At 31.6% G+C, this 19,776-nt stretch overlaps 2 protein-coding genes across 13 annotated transcripts; one reads left to right on the top strand and one right to left on the bottom strand.

Moving 5' to 3' along the window:
• Positions 1 to 98: 98 nt before the first annotated feature.
• SecS (Sec synthetase) lies at positions 99 to 5,700 on the bottom strand. 3 transcript variants are annotated; one of them, XM_034323796.2, is made up of 6 exons: positions 5,586 to 5,700; positions 4,313 to 4,501; positions 3,957 to 4,230; positions 3,511 to 3,886; positions 2,949 to 3,445; positions 99 to 2,884 (listed from the first exon to the last, which is right to left on the bottom strand). In XM_034323796.2, exons 2-6 carry the CDS (start codon positions 4,424 to 4,426, stop codon positions 2,619 to 2,621), a joined length of 1,527 nt encoding a protein of 508 aa, XP_034179687.1. In that variant the 5' UTR covers positions 4,427 to 4,501; positions 5,586 to 5,700; the 3' UTR covers positions 99 to 2,618. The 3 variants fall into 3 exon arrangements, with proteins under 3 accessions (XP_034179687.1, XP_034179686.1, XP_034179685.1); XM_034323795.2 differs by lacking the exon at positions 5,586 to 5,700 and adding an exon at positions 5,295 to 5,429; XM_034323794.2 differs by lacking the exon at positions 5,586 to 5,700 and adding an exon at positions 5,295 to 5,382 and having other exon boundaries at positions 4,313 to 4,406.
• On the top strand, positions 5,531 to 19,767 carry Nt5b (5' nucleotidase B). Of its 10 annotated transcripts, XM_034323789.2 has the most exons (11): positions 8,227 to 8,387; positions 8,609 to 8,838; positions 14,888 to 15,014; positions 16,440 to 16,513; positions 16,578 to 16,791; positions 16,877 to 17,300; positions 17,375 to 17,531; positions 17,607 to 17,847; positions 17,919 to 18,156; positions 18,232 to 18,348; positions 18,421 to 19,765. In XM_034323789.2, the coding sequence occupies exons 3-11, from the start codon at positions 14,938 to 14,940 to the stop codon at positions 18,586 to 18,588; spliced, it is 1,710 nt and encodes a 569-aa protein (XP_034179680.1). In that variant the 5' UTR covers positions 8,227 to 8,387; positions 8,609 to 8,838; positions 14,888 to 14,937; the 3' UTR covers positions 18,589 to 19,765. The 10 variants fall into 10 exon arrangements, with proteins under 10 accessions (XP_034179673.1, XP_034179679.1, XP_034179678.1 ...); XM_034323782.2 differs by lacking the exons at positions 8,227 to 8,387; positions 8,609 to 8,838; positions 14,888 to 15,014 and adding exons at positions 5,531 to 5,710; positions 6,940 to 7,061 and having other exon boundaries at positions 18,421 to 19,767; XM_034323788.2 differs by lacking the exons at positions 8,227 to 8,387; positions 8,609 to 8,838; positions 14,888 to 15,014 and adding exons at positions 5,675 to 5,816; positions 6,940 to 7,061 and having other exon boundaries at positions 18,421 to 19,764.
• The last annotated feature ends 9 nt before the right edge of the window (positions 19,768 to 19,776 follow it).

Genomic DNA, 19,776 nt, shown 5'->3' on the forward strand with positions numbered 1-19,776 from the left:
CCATTTTTTACAAGAATTGTTTTAAAACAATGTTGCGACATCGCGAGGCTTTACTTACCTTTACTTTTAAACAATTTTGTTTAAATTTTTATTTTTATTTATCTAATAGTTGCATATGTTACAAATAAAGCATTAACTATCACACAATAGTCATATTGAGGAAGAGCTTACAATTATTTATGTATGTCTAAATATTAAATTAACTGTTATGTGATAAAATTAATCACAATTCTATTAATGTTTTGTACATACGTTGCTTTTATTATGTATCTTCAATTTAAAATTCAATTTTCATCTGATTTTTAAGCAATTACATGTGTAGAATGGTCAGTTAAGTAATAGAATATGATTGGGAGAGTTTAATATTAGGATTAATGAATGTTTTGTACATATGTTGAAATACATATTATAGTTTACATTGACTAGTCTACTATTTCATATATCTTATACATGTATTTGTTTAAAAAAATGTTAAAACAATTGCGTATATACAATCTCAGCAATATATAGATTTTGCTTGAATATTAAGATTAAACAACAAAATATTTATCTTAAAGATGTAACTGAGTCCAGGACCAGGAATAATTATATTTTTTCTTAATTTATAACATATATTCAGTAAAATATATTCACAGCCGATAGTATACATTAACTGCAATAAACTTAGGAATGTAACAGGTGGACCTCACTTAATAAATTTTATGCCATTTTATTGTATAATACTTTTTCTTATAAGACATTCTTTTCCAAATAGACAAACCATCTATTGTATACATTGGTATTGATTGGAATTAGAGTATATAAATTACAAAAAGAATAAAAAAACATTAATGAAATAAGACCATAAAGATCGTTGTTTCATGTAAAAAAAACGTGTATTATATATGGATGTGAGATGATCTTTCCTTATATTAAATTATAATCTACAAAATTAATCCAATACACTGGTCTATCTACATTAATAAATAAATGAACTATGATATATAAAACATTTGTTTGCATAGTGAAATTTCATTAGCATACAGTACAGTATCATGTACTATTCTACGTTTTTTATCGTTTTTACTACGTTTTTTTAATGTTATAACGATCATACATTCTACAATAACATGTGATTCACCGTGAATAAAAATTCTGCTACATTTTACTAATTTAGAAATTATCTATTTATATATTTAAATCATACATGAAATATATCAATCGTGCTTTCATTTTTTCCAACAGCATTTTTTATGGAAAATAATAATACATACATCATACGCTGATACATCGTATTGCTTTCTTTGAGCAATTTGAATACGTATACATTAATGTTATGCGAAGAAAGTCTAAATAGTTTAATTTTACTTAAATAAGAATTGAAATAAAAAGAAAAGAATATAACATAAATATAATATGATTACTGTGTAATGTTTATAGCCATAAATGATAATATATGAAAAAATGAGATATTTATATTGATTTATTTAAAGGTGAATCTTTAAAAATTGTGACTTTTTGATTATGTGTACACAAATGATTGTATATACTTAGATGTACTCAGAAATCTGTATATACATCTAGAAAAAATGGTTCAATATTAATACAATACTTCATCCAAACTTGTGCAGCTCTTTTTATATATTTGCATTTGTAAAGAAAAAAACAATGACTTAATTCAAATCAAATTGCAACTAAATATTGAATTAAATTACTTGTTACAACAATCACTAAAAAAGTGAACATATGTTCATAATTACGTGTCTTCGTAATAACTAAATATTTATAAAGTGAAAAACAAGTAACATGAAAATTAAAACCACTGAATTCATTTATACAGAATTTGAAATATATTTTTTCATGTATAGTGCCCCTAATTTTTGTATACACTTTCTATAACATGTGATTAAGCAAATACTGTATCTACTATAAACTTCTCTTTACAAGTAGTAACACGCCTTTTTACTATAACCATCAATAGAATTATGTTACTTCTAAATAAAAATAAATTTCATATATTATTATGAGTCAAAATAAATTACTGACTAATTAAGTGAAAAGAATATAAATTAAATAATTTACAATCGAAATAATGCGTATACCTTGCTTTAAAACTGCAAAAATATTACAACATAGAATAAATGTAACAGATAGTTCTGCTGCCAGCGCTTACCAGTTAATATCTTTAAATATATATTCCAACATTTCTCTTTTCTTCTCAAATATCAGTTCCGATATTAGTCAGTTTAGGTATTAATGTGGTTTGTATGGAACTCCTTTTCTTTACTTCGTAGCAATTAACGATATTACAACGCAAGTGGACAGACGAATCAGCACATTTTCTTATTACATACCTCCTTGAAACGTACTTTTGTTCTAATAAACTGTAAGCTCTTAATAAATCAATAAAATGAAATATTTTGTTAAATATTTCAATTAGTTAAAAAGTAATTTCAAACATAGAACGAACGAGCTTTAAATAAACAAATCATAAAAATATAATTTTTTGAAATAAAGTGTAAGTATTTTTCTCAGATGTTGAAATTGTTCTTTAGAGGTATGCAATTGTAAGTATGTAAGTAATAATTTACTTACAAATTAATGTACTGGTTCGACTGGCCAGTTGCGTTGATTACGGTTCATTTTCTCAAACTATCTTTACTACTTGCTCGGCTAGTTGAAGGTGTGCTTGATTCTCCAGGACCTCCAGTACCTCCTGCATCTCCATTAATACTAGATCCGGCAAGAGATGCTGTTGGTGTGACTGGAGCTGAACGCCTCCTTACTTTAGTGAAAGCTTTATCTAATCGTTGTACAAATATATCCACATCTGATCGCTTCATACCTAAAGCGGCGGCAGCAGTCAAATATGGTACTGGGTAATTACTATTATGTGCTCCCCAACCTGATTAAAATAAAATATGTTTAAGTATCATCAATATATATTTCACATTATATTAAATACAAACCTTCAAACTTGTGTGAAACAATATGTTTAGATTCTGTTGTTGTTATTACTCTTGTACCGCTAACATTGCGAAGGAATAATATTGAGCCTAACATTGTAACCTGTTTGTTATCATGTTGATGACTTAGACATTGAAGAGTCATTCCCATTGATATAGGATTTCCTTTGGTATCTAATAATCTTTCATCGTGTCTTGCTGCTAATTTACCGAGCTCTTCTTTTAAATATGAATACATTTCTTTACGTTGCGTTATTAATTGCTTGTATCCCGCCATCCCCAAACTAAGCAACGTTATCATTACATCCATTATAGAACTTGCGCTTGCCCGACCAGGATACATTTTTGATATGCGATCCAAAAGATTCTTGTCGAACGAACCAATAATTGCACCACCTACTGGTACTAAAAAGTTTTTATCTGTGCTTTGAACGAAAGCATCGACGCGACCTTTCCGTGACGCTTCTTGTATAAGATGCATACATCTTGTGCTCTGTAAGCTGTTGACAATTAAAAATATAATACTAATATAATGCAAAATTTCAATATATACATGAAAACTTACCCATAGGCATTGTTTACTAAATGAGGAATGTTATATTGTGTACAAAGTGCTGCAATTGAATCAATAGAATCACATGCTCTAGGTGCAAAACAACTAGTTGTTGTTAGTACACAAGCAACACTTTCACCTAAAGCTGCCATTTGAGATTCCAGTCTCTGCATGTCTGTTTTCAATTCATCTCCAACTATTTTTGTTTCAATAACAATTGGTTCTAATCCAGCTGTGATTATTGATTTGAAGCTTGACTTTTGATCAATTCTAGGCCACAACACATACTTTGCTCTAGGTCTATCTTGCTTAAATGTTAGCATACATAACACCAAACTCATGCCTGTAGCCATTGGTGATAGAAAACAACCTGCTATACTTTTTACACCTGAAATAAAAATATTTCCTAGTATATTACATTTGTGGAATACATATTAAAGAATTTAAAATAATCTTACCCATATATCGAATAACTTCAAGTACTAAAGCATTTGTTAATTTATACATTAGGCTACTTCCTGCAGCTTTTGGTTGTACTTCTTCTAAATCACTTGATCTACCTATCCCATGACCCATTCGAAAATGTCGCCTTGCTACAATGTTTGATACAATTCTTGCTTCACGTTCTCCTACACTGCAGTTAGAAGGAAAGTTGTTGCTATCCATTTGTGATAGATCTGAGAGGAAAGCTTCAATGGTTGCATCATCCCATCCTTCTTCTGGCCACTTTTGCTGTTTCAAAAATTCATATTAATAATCATATGATATGAATTATTAGTACATCTTATTATTAGAATTTTAAGTAACATCTTACATGTTCAATGAAATGTCTTATAAGATTTTCTCTTGTCTTTTTTGCATTCAAACCTTGTTGCACATAAGTTGCAGGAATAAGTCTTTCTGCTAAACTGAATGCTTGATTATTCATCTTCCTGATTTATCAAATTCCTTCAAGTGTTTAGGCCACAATTGTTAGGAAGTTTGATGTCTTAACACACCATTGCTTTTGATAATTAATGTTAATTTATTAGAATAATTATAAAACTAAAGATAATGTTAAAATTACATTATATGACACAAAAGATGATATGTATTTACATAAAAATATTGTTTGATTAAAATTTTAATAGAACATAGTTAATTACATTATATTTTAATAATAAATAACATCAACTCTTGTGTTTTTAATATAAATGTAAGGTGCAATAATATTGTACAATACCTTAGAAAATAAAACACAAATTTTTGTTATATAAAAATGAAATTTATTGTAACATTAAGAAATACAAAAAATATACATTATTTATTATAACATGCAAAAAATAAGTAGATACATAACATAAGAAAAATCATAGCTATGTAAAAATAAAATGTATCAAAATATACTCATACATTAAACTAAAAGTTGAGAAAATAATTAACATTACATAACATCAAGAAATATGACAAAACAAATAATCGAAGTTAATTAAAATAAGTATAAGAATTAATATGATCTAAAATGACAGAAAAACAGATTCTTAATTAATAAGCTTTGCAATGAAATTGAATGAATTCAATGTAAAGGTTATGTGATTTTATTATTTATGTATTCACGTGTTGTTTGGCAGAAATGTAAAAAATCATTGCGGATGTTGCAATAAGAATTATGCTAAAATTTGTAAACAAATAAAAGACACAACTGATGATTTGAACATGACACAGTTTCGTGGGATGGCCCAAACGGAGAGCAAAAAAAAAAATGGGTTGGGCTAGAATGAAATATAAGTGATGGTACTTCGATGATCATGCACTACCTGACGCATTCCAAACGTTCGAGCCGTAATTTCATACGTGTGTTTCTAACAGAACTGAGTAAACATAGACACGATCCGTATTGTGGTCGTCCGGAATTGTCAGCAGACAGAGTTGTTAGGTTATGTCGCGTCGAGGTCACTTAAATCGGATTAATTTTACGCAATAGAGAGGATGCAACGTAACTGTTTGGCCATAGGGGCCTCGGGACTTCGTTTTAACTGTTGTTGAGTACACGATGTGTACCGCGGACGCGTGGAAAATTGCGAAAGTTGCGAACTATGGAATTTTACCTCGAATTATGGCGTTCAGACGACAGCGGACGGACGGGTTATACACGGCGCTACGAACGAATTCGTCCGCCGCCTTTGCAGGTCAAAGTGATCCGCGTGAAATTCACAATTCAACTGTCTGGCAGGTGCATCATTTACTGATAATTACCTTCTTCCTTCTTTCCATTGAAATCATCGATAAAATGCTGATACGAAAGATGGAAATATAGAGATGAATCAACGAGTTTTTAAGTATGTCACATATTCTACAAAATTTTATTAATTGTGCGCATTATTTGCTTATCTTAATACTTTATTTTTTTGTTACGTATTCTTCAAGTATTCGTCATCGTTATTTATTAAATATGTATAATCTTTTAGTTTATCGGATAATATTATGGATACAGAAATATTTGATGTTTTTTATAATAATTATTTTTGTTGTTTAAATATTCGAATATATAGATTTGGCGCCATTTATTTTTAATCTATTACCTTTCTTACATATATTGTGCAGTCATTTTCTTTAATATAATTGAACATATGTTATCATAATTGACGAATTAATTATACGTAATATTGACTATTATATAGTTATTTTTTCTTGTAACTATATTCTACATATTTTCACACATTGTAAATGAGAAAAAGAAAATTAAGAAGTGTTTTTATTAACTGTAAATTGCATATACGTTATTAAATTGTTCATTTCATAAGGAATATTCGATTAAGTTATCATGAACTGAGATTATAATATTTATTCCATTGTATCTTTTTCAAATATCGTAACACATGCGTCATCGACATTTCGGCAATTTAAATCGCATAGGAATACTTTGATTTTCTCTATTGGTATACCTGCGCGGAGGTAACGCAATTCAGTGAATTGACCCAAGTTCGCGGTGACGTTTTTCATTGTATGACAGTGTTGAGTTAGTACTTAGTACTCGTCTATCAGGTTGTGTATCGTGTGTCGGTATACAAAAAAAATTATTCTGAATTGTGTTATTTATATTTGTACAAGATATTAAACATATTCCTAAAAATTCGATTGCATTGGGTACGTCCTTGTATGCTACGATAAGAAATTTCGTTAACGGATACCGTATCAGCGTCAGTCTAATAATTCACAAAATTCCCAAGCTTTTTGCAACACATGCTTTGTTATTCATAATGCATACATTTTGCAACATTTCATTAAACATATGCAATAATGATCTTTTTTCACTAATAATAAAATCATCGAAACTCATGATTAAAACAATAAAAAGTGATTTTTAGTTTGTGATATTCCTGTAGTAAATATTTCAAATTCACAATACATGGAAGCTGAATGAATAGAAAATTAACGAATTGTTCTAAATTTTCTTTCCAGATAATCATGGAATTGGAAAATTGTAATTCCCACGGAGATCATGAAAATACTGCACCGAATACACCTCAACACGAAAATGATCCTACCGGCACTAAAAAGTGGTATCGACAAGCTAGCCAAAGGTTAGTAATTTCTTTTTCATGTTAAAGTCTATAAAATAAAACAATCTATTTCGAGAACATTATTTAAATTATACAAACAAAATTTGTTTGGAGATATTAAATTAATTAAAAAAATTTCATGAAAATACATCTAAAATAGTTTTATAATTTTACTTGGACATTATCATGAGAAAATTAATTATCATTCGTCGTTGATCCTTATTATTACGATAATCCAATGCCGTAATGATTTAGTATTCTTATTGAATATTAATTCTAAGAAACTCAAGTAATTCAGGCAGGTGGCTATCTAATTATTTTCTCGTCTCTTATCGTATCAATATTTATGCTTAAGGTGTATGTTAAGTTCCCAAAAAATTTGTAATATATTTGTAAAACTGTGAAGGACGTAAGAGGTGGTATAATCATATTGGGCGAAAATAACTCATTCAGCTTAATTTATTTTCACCTCGATCGTTGAATACTTTGAGTCACGCGACAAAACTTATAGATACTTACTGTCGTGCATTGTATTGCCCCGAAGACGCTCGCACCTCGGGTATTGATATGTACCCTTATTCGTGACTAATAATTTACACAATTGCACGAATAAATTGTATGGGACAAATAGAAAACATAATAAGGAAAACTCGTTCGTTTCCTTGCCATCGCCTCGTTTAAAATTACTATCTTCACTCACTACACGTTCACTCTGCTTTTTTTTGCTTGTTACATGTATACATCATTTAGCTTCTGATTACATGGTAGAAGTAGACACATTTATTTACTGGAATAATATAATTGAGAGTGGGTAAGTTAAAGAATGGCACAACAGTATATATTCTTACATAATAATTAAAAAATGAAACGTCTGCTTATCCGTAAAGGTACAAAAAGAAAATATATTTTAATTAAAAAAATGTAATTTGATTATTTTCTATTGTTGGAATTTGGATGAAGACGTACGGGCTCTTTAAGAGTCGTAAAAATCTTCCTTCTTCATTCATGACTGCAGTGAATTCAGTGTTTATTTAATTGATTCCTTATCACGCCTCTGTGTACTTTTCCTTCTTGCCTATCGTCACGCGAATGACCCCTGCAGCCTTCTTATCGTCGTTGCTATTCTCGCCATATTTTTCTGTGTTGTTTGCTCGCCTATATGCGTCCAAAAATGTTTGCTATACTTGCTCATTACATCGTTGTCGTTCGCATTGGTCAGTTAACGAAACAAAATATTTTCGATCTATCCCGGTTAATAGTGATTAATCCTCTAAGAATAATTTCGCAACTGGTCCGTGATGAATCGTCAGAATCCAAATCTGCTGGTTACGTCGCCAAACAAGACTGGTAATAATTCTTCATTCCACCTGCTATCTATATTCTAATCTACACGTGATACAAGAAAGTGCAACGTACTTTTTCATTATGTGATAAGATATCAGCTACTCTTACTGGCATCTTTCTAGAATTAGAATCAAAATTTAAAGGGTTGTTTTCAATTGTTTCATTTATTTTGTATAAAAAGAAATATTCTTTTGTACAATCCTCTCTTATACCTTTTGGTGAAGCTCTTCCTTGGCCAGTAACCAGCATTCGAATGTTCTGGAGCAGGGTGCAAAGTCCGTTTTCCGGATGAGTTGAACATCTTCCACGAGGAGTCGTATCATCAGTCGATGTTCAACTTCCCTTTAGATACCGGGATGAGAATGACCAGAAACGAACTTAGCAAACAATACTTGGATAGCTACAATGAGGTCAACTACGGCATAAGAACAGACAAACGTGAATTAGGTCACAGGTAAATTTTTTCAGTTCATTCTGACAATTCGGGGATTGATCCTTTTTTCCTGAATTATGTACAGGGTGTTCGACAACAGGTGGAAGATTTTTTAAGGGGTGATTCTAGGGATCCAAATAAGACGAAAATCAGGAATGACGAGATAGCGTTTGCGGCTTTGTTCTCCAGTAATTAACGTTTATAAGTTTCTACACCCCTGCTTACCTGACGTTCGGTCGTCGGTGCTGGACAGATTGCAGGTTTTAGGCGCTTTTTATTCGAATTTTTAAACGTTAATCAGTGGAAAACAAAGCCGCAAACGCTATCTCGTCATTCTTGATTTTCGTCTTATTTTGATCCCTTAAAAAATCTCCCACCCGTTGTCGAACACCCATACATCCTTATTCGTTTACTTATTCTTTCAATCAAATAATTAACTCTTTAGAAATTCCTTTATTAACAAAGTGAACGTTGGGTCATTAATATTACCGCATATAGTTCAGAATTTTAATTGTATCAAGTTCATCAAAGGGAATTAGATATATTTGAGGGTGTCTCTTCCTGGTCCGCCAATAATGCGCGCGCGCGTATCTGCAACGATCTGCACCCTCCATGTAATAAGTATATCTACAACGTATTTCAAAAGAAGTGTTAACCGAATGCAGGGCGCATGGATCTTGTGAAAGTAAAGGGAAGAGTCTTGATAATGACACATCTTATTTCTTATTCGCCAATAAATGGTTTTAGGTGTGTTGTTTCTACGGTAAATATACACGTGTAACTTCCTCTCACTGCAATGCAGACTTTCAGCACCTTGTGCTAGGTTGATGAATCATCGGTTCTAATTGTCCTCCAGTAAGTTTTGGAAATTTCCTGTTCATTGGTCACTGCATTTCTTAATTATGACAGAAGCTATTATGTACATTCATTTTTATGTAAAGCAATTGAAAATTTGCATTGAAAGGAGAGAAAGTTCCGCGTTAAAATGATACATCTTGTTTTCAAGAATGATCCACTCTTTTGAAATACCCTGCACAGGTGTAAAGTAACGATCGTGCGTGATAAAGGTGTAGCGTGCATATTCGATTTAACGCCGAATAATGTTCGTTCTTTGTTATCTCTCCTGTCGCTTATTGTCGGCAATGAGAAACTCTGATAACGAATGGGACGACAAATACTGTCTGCAACGTAGTATCTTCGAGAAGCAAATGAAAACACTAAACATGTTACAAAATGCTCCAATTACAATTCCGTCATCGCCAGCCTTTTTCATTTAACTAAGACTCTAACGCAAGTTACGCCATGTGAAACAATAGGATAATCGAAAATAGATTAGTTTGAAAAATGTTATCAGTTTATAAAGAAAGACACGAATTATTTTGTCTTGAAAAACAAACTGAATCACAATTGTTCCATAGTCTTTGTTATTTTTCAACTTTGAACCACTTTTAGTTGTACTTGCAGAGATTACTCGTCTTGGATCCTGAGATTACTCAAACAGGTCTAAGCTACGTGACTTGTACAACGTGTCCCGACTTATGACGCGATTGGATCCGAAAAGGAGGTTCAAAATTGAAAGAATACGTGCTGATTCATGCGTAGCTTCAACCCAACTTACGATCCCCAACGTAAGGCCCTCAAACCTTATAGAAAACGTAAACGTCCATTTTGTAAAATGATTAAACGTATGCATAAACCTTCCTCCGATGCGCATAATGAAATATATGTTATGTTATGTGGGATACAAGGTTGAATTACAAGCGCTACCGAATCCATTGTTCTTTTTAACACAGTATAAGTAATTTGACGTTGTTAAGAATCCATTTTACCAGGAGGGTGTCTATAGATTAGGTTGGCGGGTTGGCCATTCGTCAGGAGCTTGTTTATTGCTTCAAATAATTAAGGGACAATCGAGGAATATCTTGTAACAAAATGAATTAACTCGACCATGTCTATTCAATTGAGATAGATGACATTCTCTTATACAGAGTTAAAGCGAAGTTGTGTTGCTCGAACAAAGCAAAAGACGCCGTGGAAACGTGCTTTTAGTTATGTTTAGAATTTAATTTTAGCCGGGACAGCTAAGTGGACGTACGCGTGTGTCTGAATTACGATCGAAACAGTGATCTTAATTTCATACGCTTTTATCTATACGTAACAATTTCACCGATAACGGAGTGAGAAGTTTTCCATGAAGATGAAGCAATCCGTCGTTAGTCATTCTATCCTTCGTTTTAGTTTCCTGAGATTTAAAAACCCAGCTACGTTTTTTCTCCGGCTTATTCTCGAGTTTTTATTGACATTTTTTATCATCTTTGTTTCTCAGATTTTTTTAATGGGTCGTTTTTAAAAGAACGTCGATGTGATGTGGACAGTGAATAAAATAGTCGGAGTGAAAGTGTAGACGATGCATATCTTAACAGAAACTCATACGTATATGTGTGCATCCTCGCGCAATGCTTGACCGACTTAACTGAAAGTCAATAGCGTGAACCAAACTGCAAAAGAAATTCGTGTTAGAGCAATTAAAACAGTGCTCTAGCGTGTTGATTGAATAATTTAATAGCGGCAAGTCGATTATCTAGTAAGGAAGCTTTCAATTATAACTTTTAGATTACTCTAGAATTATGGACACATTTGATATGGGCATTCCTGTCCCAATCGTATCACATTTGTTTGCCTTGTTCACGCGCGAATAGTTTGTTACTCTATTTATTTTATTATTATTATTTTTTCTTATAGAATATTACCCCCGTTTAGATCTTCTATAGCAAAAATCTATTTTTTTAAAATTATTTTAGCAATTTCTAGAGTAATTATAACACGAAGATATTTAAATATTATAAATTATCAATTTACTTTATCTAAATTAACTAAAAAAATCTGATTAAAATTTCCAATATCCTATTTTAAAATCTAATTTAATTTCATTTTAACTCTTTCTTTAATTTTTTTTTTCATTTTCATTTATTTTTTAATAAATACTTGTCCTGAAAAACGAAATTCTGGCAATTATCTGGGATTACGTAACAGTGGATCGAAAGTTCCAATAAAATCTAGGTTGTATCGAAAGGTCGAGTTTGGGAGGTCTAATTTTAGGTCGGTAACGAAGGAGTTCCCATGTATGAACTGAGCAGAAACTAACCTGAGTCGCGATACGTAAATTGACAGTGATAAGTGTATATGTATACACAGATGTTTCATGAAAGCAAAATTGTATTTGAAAATAGTTTGAGATCCGATGGTTATGCGATAACAGAACTAGCGAGAAGCATTTGATAAACTCTATGTAAAGAATCATATAATACATTGCAGTTAATTACTTGTTAATAATTTTCTATGAAAATCCATCTTTATCAGCATCAGATGATAAGCTTTTTAAATGCTCAACTGGCAATTAAAGCTTACGAATAGCTTTACTCTTATCACTGATTTTGGTCAAAGTTTTATGCTCCAGTGGATATATTTCCAAATATCAATGAGAAAATGACAAGTTGTTTACGAGACATTTGAGTATTATTACAGCTTCGTGTCTGAAACACCTTGCGCTAAAGTTCAAGCCATAAATGAAAATATCACAAATACAATTTCTGCACCTCTGGTGGTTCAGTATTGCACGCGATTTCGTGAGACAAATTGGAATTCCTCGTTAAATGGTAAACTTCCACTGAACGAAGATTGATATATTCAGTTATTAAAATATAGTATCTTTTTATAACGTATCCTTTATTTACGTATTTCATTAAGTGTTAACTTAATGGATTATAGCATATTGAGAACAATATCATTCATATTCAAATTATTATTACGTAGTAACCATAGATGGCTGTTCATAGTCCGCTTCTGGCACGCATCGTGTCTCTTTCAGTGTATTCCCAAATACCGACTACCGGTACACTGCAACATAAGTGACGTACTTATGTGACCATGAAATATTAGTTAATTTTCTACCTTTATTTTAAGAATATTTTCAGTTGTAACTGGTAACGCTAAGTGATCTGTGTGCATGTTAAAAAGAGGCAGGCCGGATTTATGTCCGGAAGGCGATGAATTAATCCCTATCGCCACATATTAACCACTTACTCGGCAAGTCAAGGATCAGTTGATGTTTGATCATCGAACGGATCGGATCGTAGTTTTTTTTCCTCGCGATTTTCACGTGGCTTGTTCATCGCCAAAAGTTCTTCTTTTTGTTTTTTCAATAAGGAACAGTGCCGTATAAACCAGTGATATTTTATTAAAAACATTTAGTGTACATATATTGATTTGAATAGAAAAAGAAGAGTATAGAGGCGAAATAAAATAGTAGGTAATTAAGGCGTCAATTGAGTGAACTACACGTGTATTCACCGACTTATTGAACCCTATTAAGAAACAATGTCTCATAAAACAACAATCCACTTCATTATTTTGTTTAAGTATTATCTACAATAAAATAAACTTCAGTGACGCGATAAATGTAATCGAAATCGTGTACGTCAGTGACTTAAATAAAATAATCTGCATCAAGGTAAAATTGATCTAAAATAAATTGACGTAATGTAAACTTAATCCATACTTTCATTCCAACTTATTTTTCGTCTTAAGTGATTATTAATATTTCTTCTTTACCGCGATAACGATAAGGAAATTCTCCCTTTTTTTTTTAGTATAGATATACGACGCGTGGGGTCATACATGGTGCGATATATGTAATTGGCTTTCTCATTTCTTGTTAACTAACAAGACAAACTTATCAATCTTTCAAAAAGCCCTGTAATTAGATCTTCAAAACCATAGACTGGATGTATTTCAATCGTTTATGACATATGAGGATAGAAAATGTTCTACATAGGTCTTAAAGACGACAAAAAATATTAACAAATGTATGTTCCTAAATTCGAGTTGAATGAAACCTTTGATCTTCTTTAAAAGAGACACTAAACAAGATGATAGCGCACGTAGAATACTTGCTTTGTAGATACCGCTTCTTGGAATAATGTACTCGGTATGGCATTGACATTCGATATAAATTACATGTCATTTATACAATTATGTAAAATAATGCAATAATTTACTTCGTTAGGTCTTCTCTTTTCTTCGTTAATTGTAGATAATATTATACATGTACATACATACGTTCTAAAATAAATGGATGATTTATTTATGAACTTAAGTAAATCGCTGAAAAGAGAAATGCATTCATCTAAACTAATTTGTTTTGAGATAAGTATTGTCTTCGTTATCTTGTAGAATACATATTTTTTGTATAACTTTATTTTCCGTCTGGTTCGTGCTGTAGCGATACCTTCTTGACCATAACCTTTCCGTGACAAAAGATACGCGTCTGCGATATCAGGGGCGGCCCTGGGCCTAGGCAGACTGGGCGGCCGCCTAGGGCCCCCCAAGGTCCAGGGCCCCCATAAGACGATTTTGCGTGTAAGAATGCAAGAAGAGAAATGTTTACTTGTAAATGCAAATCTAAATTAGTTATACGAGCTTTAATGTTAATTTTATAAATTTTATTTGAGGTACTTTTTTTATGTGATGGGGCCCTTTTTGGTGCTCGCCTCGGATCTCCGAAATTTCAGAGCCGGCCCTGAAACAAAAACATGGTTAATTTTAATAACTATCCGAAGAATCATGTACATACGTAGCTCTTATTTTCTATCTGTCTAATCTAAAACGTGCAGTTCGACGAATTGATGCGTCACTTAATCAACAGGACATCACTGATGTGGAATAATGATCTTCGTTTCCTGGAATCTACGTTCATTCCTTTCGCATGAACTGCTAGACAGTGCTTATGTTGAGAACAGTGCGAAATAAGAACAATGTGTTATAATAAGTAAATTGTAAAGTAACCTCAACATTTAGCGCGTCACCGAAGTTAATACAAGAAAATTAATAACTAAAAGATTAAGCTTCTTGAGATATTGCATCAACTGCGTGTTTCATATTTAGAAACTATGAGTTTCGAAGAGTTGCGGAACAAAATTTTGCTTTCACTTTATTTTCACCGAGCTTTTCTCCTATTTTTCATCCATTATATCGATTCGATTCTATCGAAGCTGTTATTACCGACTAACAGGTACGCATATCGATCACGAGGCGCCGATGATTATTTGAAAATAACGAAAAATGTGGCTGAAGGATGTGAATGACGACGCTTTACCGGCTGCGAATTTCGTGAATTCGCGACGCAACGTCCAAAACGAGTAAGTTCCTCGTTTTTTCTCTTGTGTTAGAAAATTGCTGAATCTCCAACAAACCAGTCGATAAGTTATCGCCCTAATATCACTTACATAAGAAGTAACATTAACGTATCATTTTACGAGTGAATTATAAAAATAACTTCATTTTAAAGATAACATATGACGGCAATTATTTTTGTATTAAACACGAACTTTTAATTGGAAAAAAGAAGCTTTCTATTTAAAAGGAAAATCTACTTCCGCTTCGAGAATTAGTATCGATATATGACGTCGATTACAACATACGTTGAAAATCCACTATCCAAATTGATCTAGTAACAAATCATTATCATAATTTGTCTTTTGTTATCAAAGAAATTTTATGTGTAATAAGTTCACACATATATATTTAATATAAACGAGTGAAGAGGGGAATGTAAATTGTGCCAATACTTTATCATCGCACGAATAAATTAACGTCCGTTTTAATTAGGTATGAACACTCGTTGAGGCTACCCAACTCAATATAAATCAAATGAGATTATCAACTGGATAACATCTATCATCCTTTCCACAAGCGGAACTGATAGATGTAACAAATCTTTTCCTGCTCTATTTATTGATACTTATATTAAACATCTTGTTCTTTTTACTTCCTGCATATGTTATATCATTGTACATACAATACCCCGCATGTTAGGCTTCCTTAGGGAAAATGCTGATCTAGGGAGGAGGACCCCCAAATATATAGCACTATATATAATATGTATAAAATATATAGTACAAATGTTTTTTTTTAAATTATTTATACTTTTTGCGCTATTTTTCTTAGAGAAGCCTAGCGTGTTCGGTTATTGTACTTTCCAACTGCGCTATATAATTTTCATTTTAAATTCTGTAATTTAATCGATGCAATCAATAATTAAAGCATTAAAACCTTCACAAAACTTTCTTCGTTTGAAATTCAATGCAAACATGTTCGTTACGATGGTAACAACAGTTGAAATAAAATATACAATTTCATAACTGTTGACTATTTATTCCTATTTCGAATATACAAAAAACTTGCATGCTCTTAATTAACGAGAAAATGAGCGTTATTAAAGATGGCATGCAAATAATGCCAAAAATGAGTGATTCTGATATTATGAGATTGCCTCGTATATCGACAGTTTTCTCGGAAACTCGCGTTAAAGCTAGACATGTTGCCACAAACAGGTTTGACAATTAATTAGTTGTTTTAATTTCCAAAATTTTCTTAAATTTGCAGTCATAATTTTAAAACAACAATTGTTCCTAATTTTCCTAAAATATAAAGACACTTCAATTCTTTGGGATTAGAAGAATAAAAAACAATACTTCACATGTACTTAATCTGCACTAAATGTGACTATATTACTGGAATAAAAAAATATGCTATTAAGTTTTATTCCTTTACTTTTGTTACAGAATTTTTGTCAACCGTAGTCTTCATTTAGAGAATATCAAATTCTATGGCTTCGATATGGATTACACGTTGGCGGGTGAGTAGTAATTAATTCTCAAAAATAATATGTATATTCAAATTTATAATATTTTTTTTTATAGAGTATAAGTCGCCGCAGTACGAGCAACTGGGTTTCACGTTATTGAAGGACCGTCTTGTATCTCTGGGATACCCGCAAGAAATCAAAGCGTTCGAATACGATCCAAGTTTTCCGGTACGAGGACTATGGTTCGACACACTTTATGGAAATCTTCTTAAAGTGGACGCTTATGGAAATATTCTGGTTTGCGTTCACGGCTTCGAGTTTTTGAAACAGTAAGCAACAGTAAAAACACTGAACATGTTTATTAAAACTGGGTCAATCGATCAATCATTTGTACATTTTTTTTTTCTGTTTCAGTTCGCAAGTATACGAGCTTTATCCAAACAAATTTTTACAATTGGACGAGTCCAGGGTATACGTGCTCAATACATTGTTCAATCTCCCTGAAACGTATTTATTAGCATGTTTGATAGACTTTTTCACGAATTCGCCGCAATACACCCGCGAAAAGACAGGGGTGAAAGAAGGTGAACTGACGATGAGCTTCAAAAGTATATTTCAAGATGTTAGGAACGCGGTGGACTGGATCCACCTCCACGGTGATCTTAAATCAAAAACTATTGAGAATCTCGATGAATATGTAAAGAAAGATCAAAGGCTACCAATGTTTTTGAATAGGATTAGAGAAAGCGGAGCGAAAGTGTTCCTTTTAACAAATAGCGATTACGTTTTTACTGATAAGATTATGACTTATCTATTTGACTTTCCTCATGGAGCAAAGGTGTGTGTACAATTGTTGCACAAAAATAAAGGACATTACAGATTAATTATACTGATACATTGATTTCTTTACAGTCTGATGAACCCCACAGAAATTGGAAAACTTATTTTGATACTATCGTAGTAGATGCTAGGAAACCATTGTTCTTTGGTGAGGGTACAATTCTAAGACAAGTAGATACCAGAACTGGGGCTTTAAAGCTTGGAACACATAAAGGACCACTTCATACAGGTAGGTAATATATTGAGAAAATACACTTTAATTAAATGTAACATTGTGGTAATACAATATTTCATATGCGAACAGGTGAAGTTTATTCTGGAGGTTCCTGTGATGTTTTCACGGAACTGATAGGCGCTAAAGGCAAGGACGTATTATATATTGGAGATCATATATTTGGTGATATTTTAAAGAGCAAGAAAATTAGGGGTTGGAGGACGTTCTTAATAGTACCTGAATTGGTTCAAGAGCTTCATGTTTGGACGGACAAATGTCAATTATTTGCTGAGTTACAAAATTTAGATGTTATGTTAGGAGAAATGTACAAGTAAATATAATAATTAATAAGACATTAATTATTAATTATCGTAATCATTCCTTACATCTGGTTTTCTTCAGAAATTTAGATAGTAGCACAAAAGAGAAACCTGACATTTCCAAATTGCGGGCATCGATAAGAGACGTTACGCACAAAATGGATTTATCATACGGAATGATGGGTTCGTTATTCCGTAGTGGTAGTAGACAAACATTTTTCAGTAGTCAGCTAGTGAGGTACGCTGATTTATATGCAGCAACTTTTTTAAATCTCATTTATTATCCATTTTCATACATGTTTCGAGCTCCCGCCATGTTGGTAAGTTGATAGACTTATTATTTTCCTTTAGTACGTTGTAAGACGTGTTATTTTATTTTGATTTCATATTTTAAGATGCCCCATGAGAGTACGGTAGCTCACGAACAAAGATTTGTTATGGAAACACCGATGATTAGTCGGTCACGAACTTTTAAGCTTAGCGAGGAAGAAGAAGAACAAAGTAAACCTCCTGTACGTATAAAAATTATTTGTATTATATAGAATAAGAAAAGTTTTCATCGATTTTTATTCATTATTTTATAGAAAACATTGTACGTGGATTGTCCCAACAGTCAAATACCACATGCAAGACCTGAAACTCCACGTAATGTAACACATACACACGATGAAGATTGTAGCGACGAAGATAGCGATTCCCAGAAACAAGCAAATCATGTAAGATTATGCCCAAGGAATTCCAATTGTAATTGAATTATTTTTTATGGTAACACTCTTTGACAGCTTATTAAGAATTAAAAGATTTAGTACAATTCTACCACATGATAGCTGTACTTAAAGATTTTGATGAAATTCATTAAATTATGTCGATTATTATATGCCATTCCAATATTTTTTCATACACGGAATAATATTGTGATTTTGCTAGTTGGTTGCTATGTTTAAGAATTTTTCTCAAATTTATTGAGCTTTTTTATAATTAGCAAGCTTCATGTTTACATAACAGCAATAGAGAAAAAGTTCATAAATTCCTTCGTATTATTTTTATCTTCAGAACGGTGTCCGTGAAATAAATAATTCGGTATGAATATAGTATATAGATGTTAATGTGTTGGAACTGAATTTATCGTCATATAATATGACTTGAAAAGTTGCAAATTACGAATTATTGTAAAATGCATTGTATATTAGTTTGCACGTTAATCTATATCTTGTTGACTCTGCTTCATATTTATTTAAACGTATGCTTAAAATAATAGAAGATACATTAAAAAATTTATATACTCCTTTGTGAGTTCATAAATTATTATCATGCTTCAAAGAAGTCGATCAAGTGTATAATATTAAACATTGTTTTATACTAGTAATTATTTTCTGATAAAAAGTGATAGACGTTCTATCAATATTTTTCTTTGGTTGTGTTTTAGTTTTTGGTACATATGATTCTCGCACAATAAATTTGGAATTTATAGATATTTGCATTATGCAAAATATGTTAATATCAAATCAAACCTCTTCAAATATGTATCATATGTTTTATAGATTTAATCTTATGAAACATAAATTCCCCATAAATTGAACGAGTATAGTTAGTGTTACAGGCATTGAAAATACTGTAAGTTTGATTAATTAGGATAGTCTTTTTACGCGAAACTTTAGCTTACTGAAATTATACGAATAGGATAGTAAAATTCAATGAACTAATGAAAATTATTACAAAAATGTATTATTTCCTCATTTATGAAATGTACTGATAATAATAGGGTAAATGAAATTTATGAATTGTAAATGATTATATTAGAAATTTATTATTATCAGCTGTGTATATTACTGAGATTGAAAATCTTCGACTGCAATAAAATAAACAGTTATGATTATTTATTGTACAATATATATATAATACATATATGGTATGGTATATGTTAGTTATATATATATATA

This window comes from Osmia lignaria, chromosome 11 (genome assembly GCF_051020975.1).
Source record: "Osmia lignaria lignaria isolate PbOS001 chromosome 11, iyOsmLign1, whole genome shotgun sequence".
In the NCBI taxonomy this organism is placed as follows: domain Eukaryota; kingdom Metazoa; phylum Arthropoda; class Insecta; order Hymenoptera; family Megachilidae; genus Osmia; species Osmia lignaria.

Bases quoted from the DNA above. Each gene is read 5' to 3' on its own strand.
- Nt5b (XM_034323782.2), top strand. From the start codon at position 5,531: ATGTGTACCGCGGACGCGTGGAAAATTGCGAAAGTTGCGAACTATGGA. The intron at 5,711-6,939 runs GTGCATCATTTA...TTTTCTTTCCAG, and splicing joins ACAATTCAACTGTCTGGCAG to ATAATCATGGAATTGGAAAA. The intron at 16,792-16,876 runs GTAAGCAACAGT...TTTCTGTTTCAG, and splicing joins GGCTTCGAGTTTTTGAAACA to TTCGCAAGTATACGAGCTTT.
- SecS (XM_034323794.2), bottom strand. From the start codon at position 5,329: ATGAAATTACGGCTCGAACGTTTGGAATGCGTCAG. The intron at 4,407-5,294 runs GTAGTGCATGAT...TCAAGCATTCAG, and splicing joins GAACGTTTGGAATGCGTCAG to TTTAGCAGAAAGACTTATTC. The intron at 4,231-4,312 runs GTAAGATGTTAC...TTTTTGAAACAG, and splicing joins TAAGACATTTCATTGAACAT to CAAAAGTGGCCAGAAGAAGG.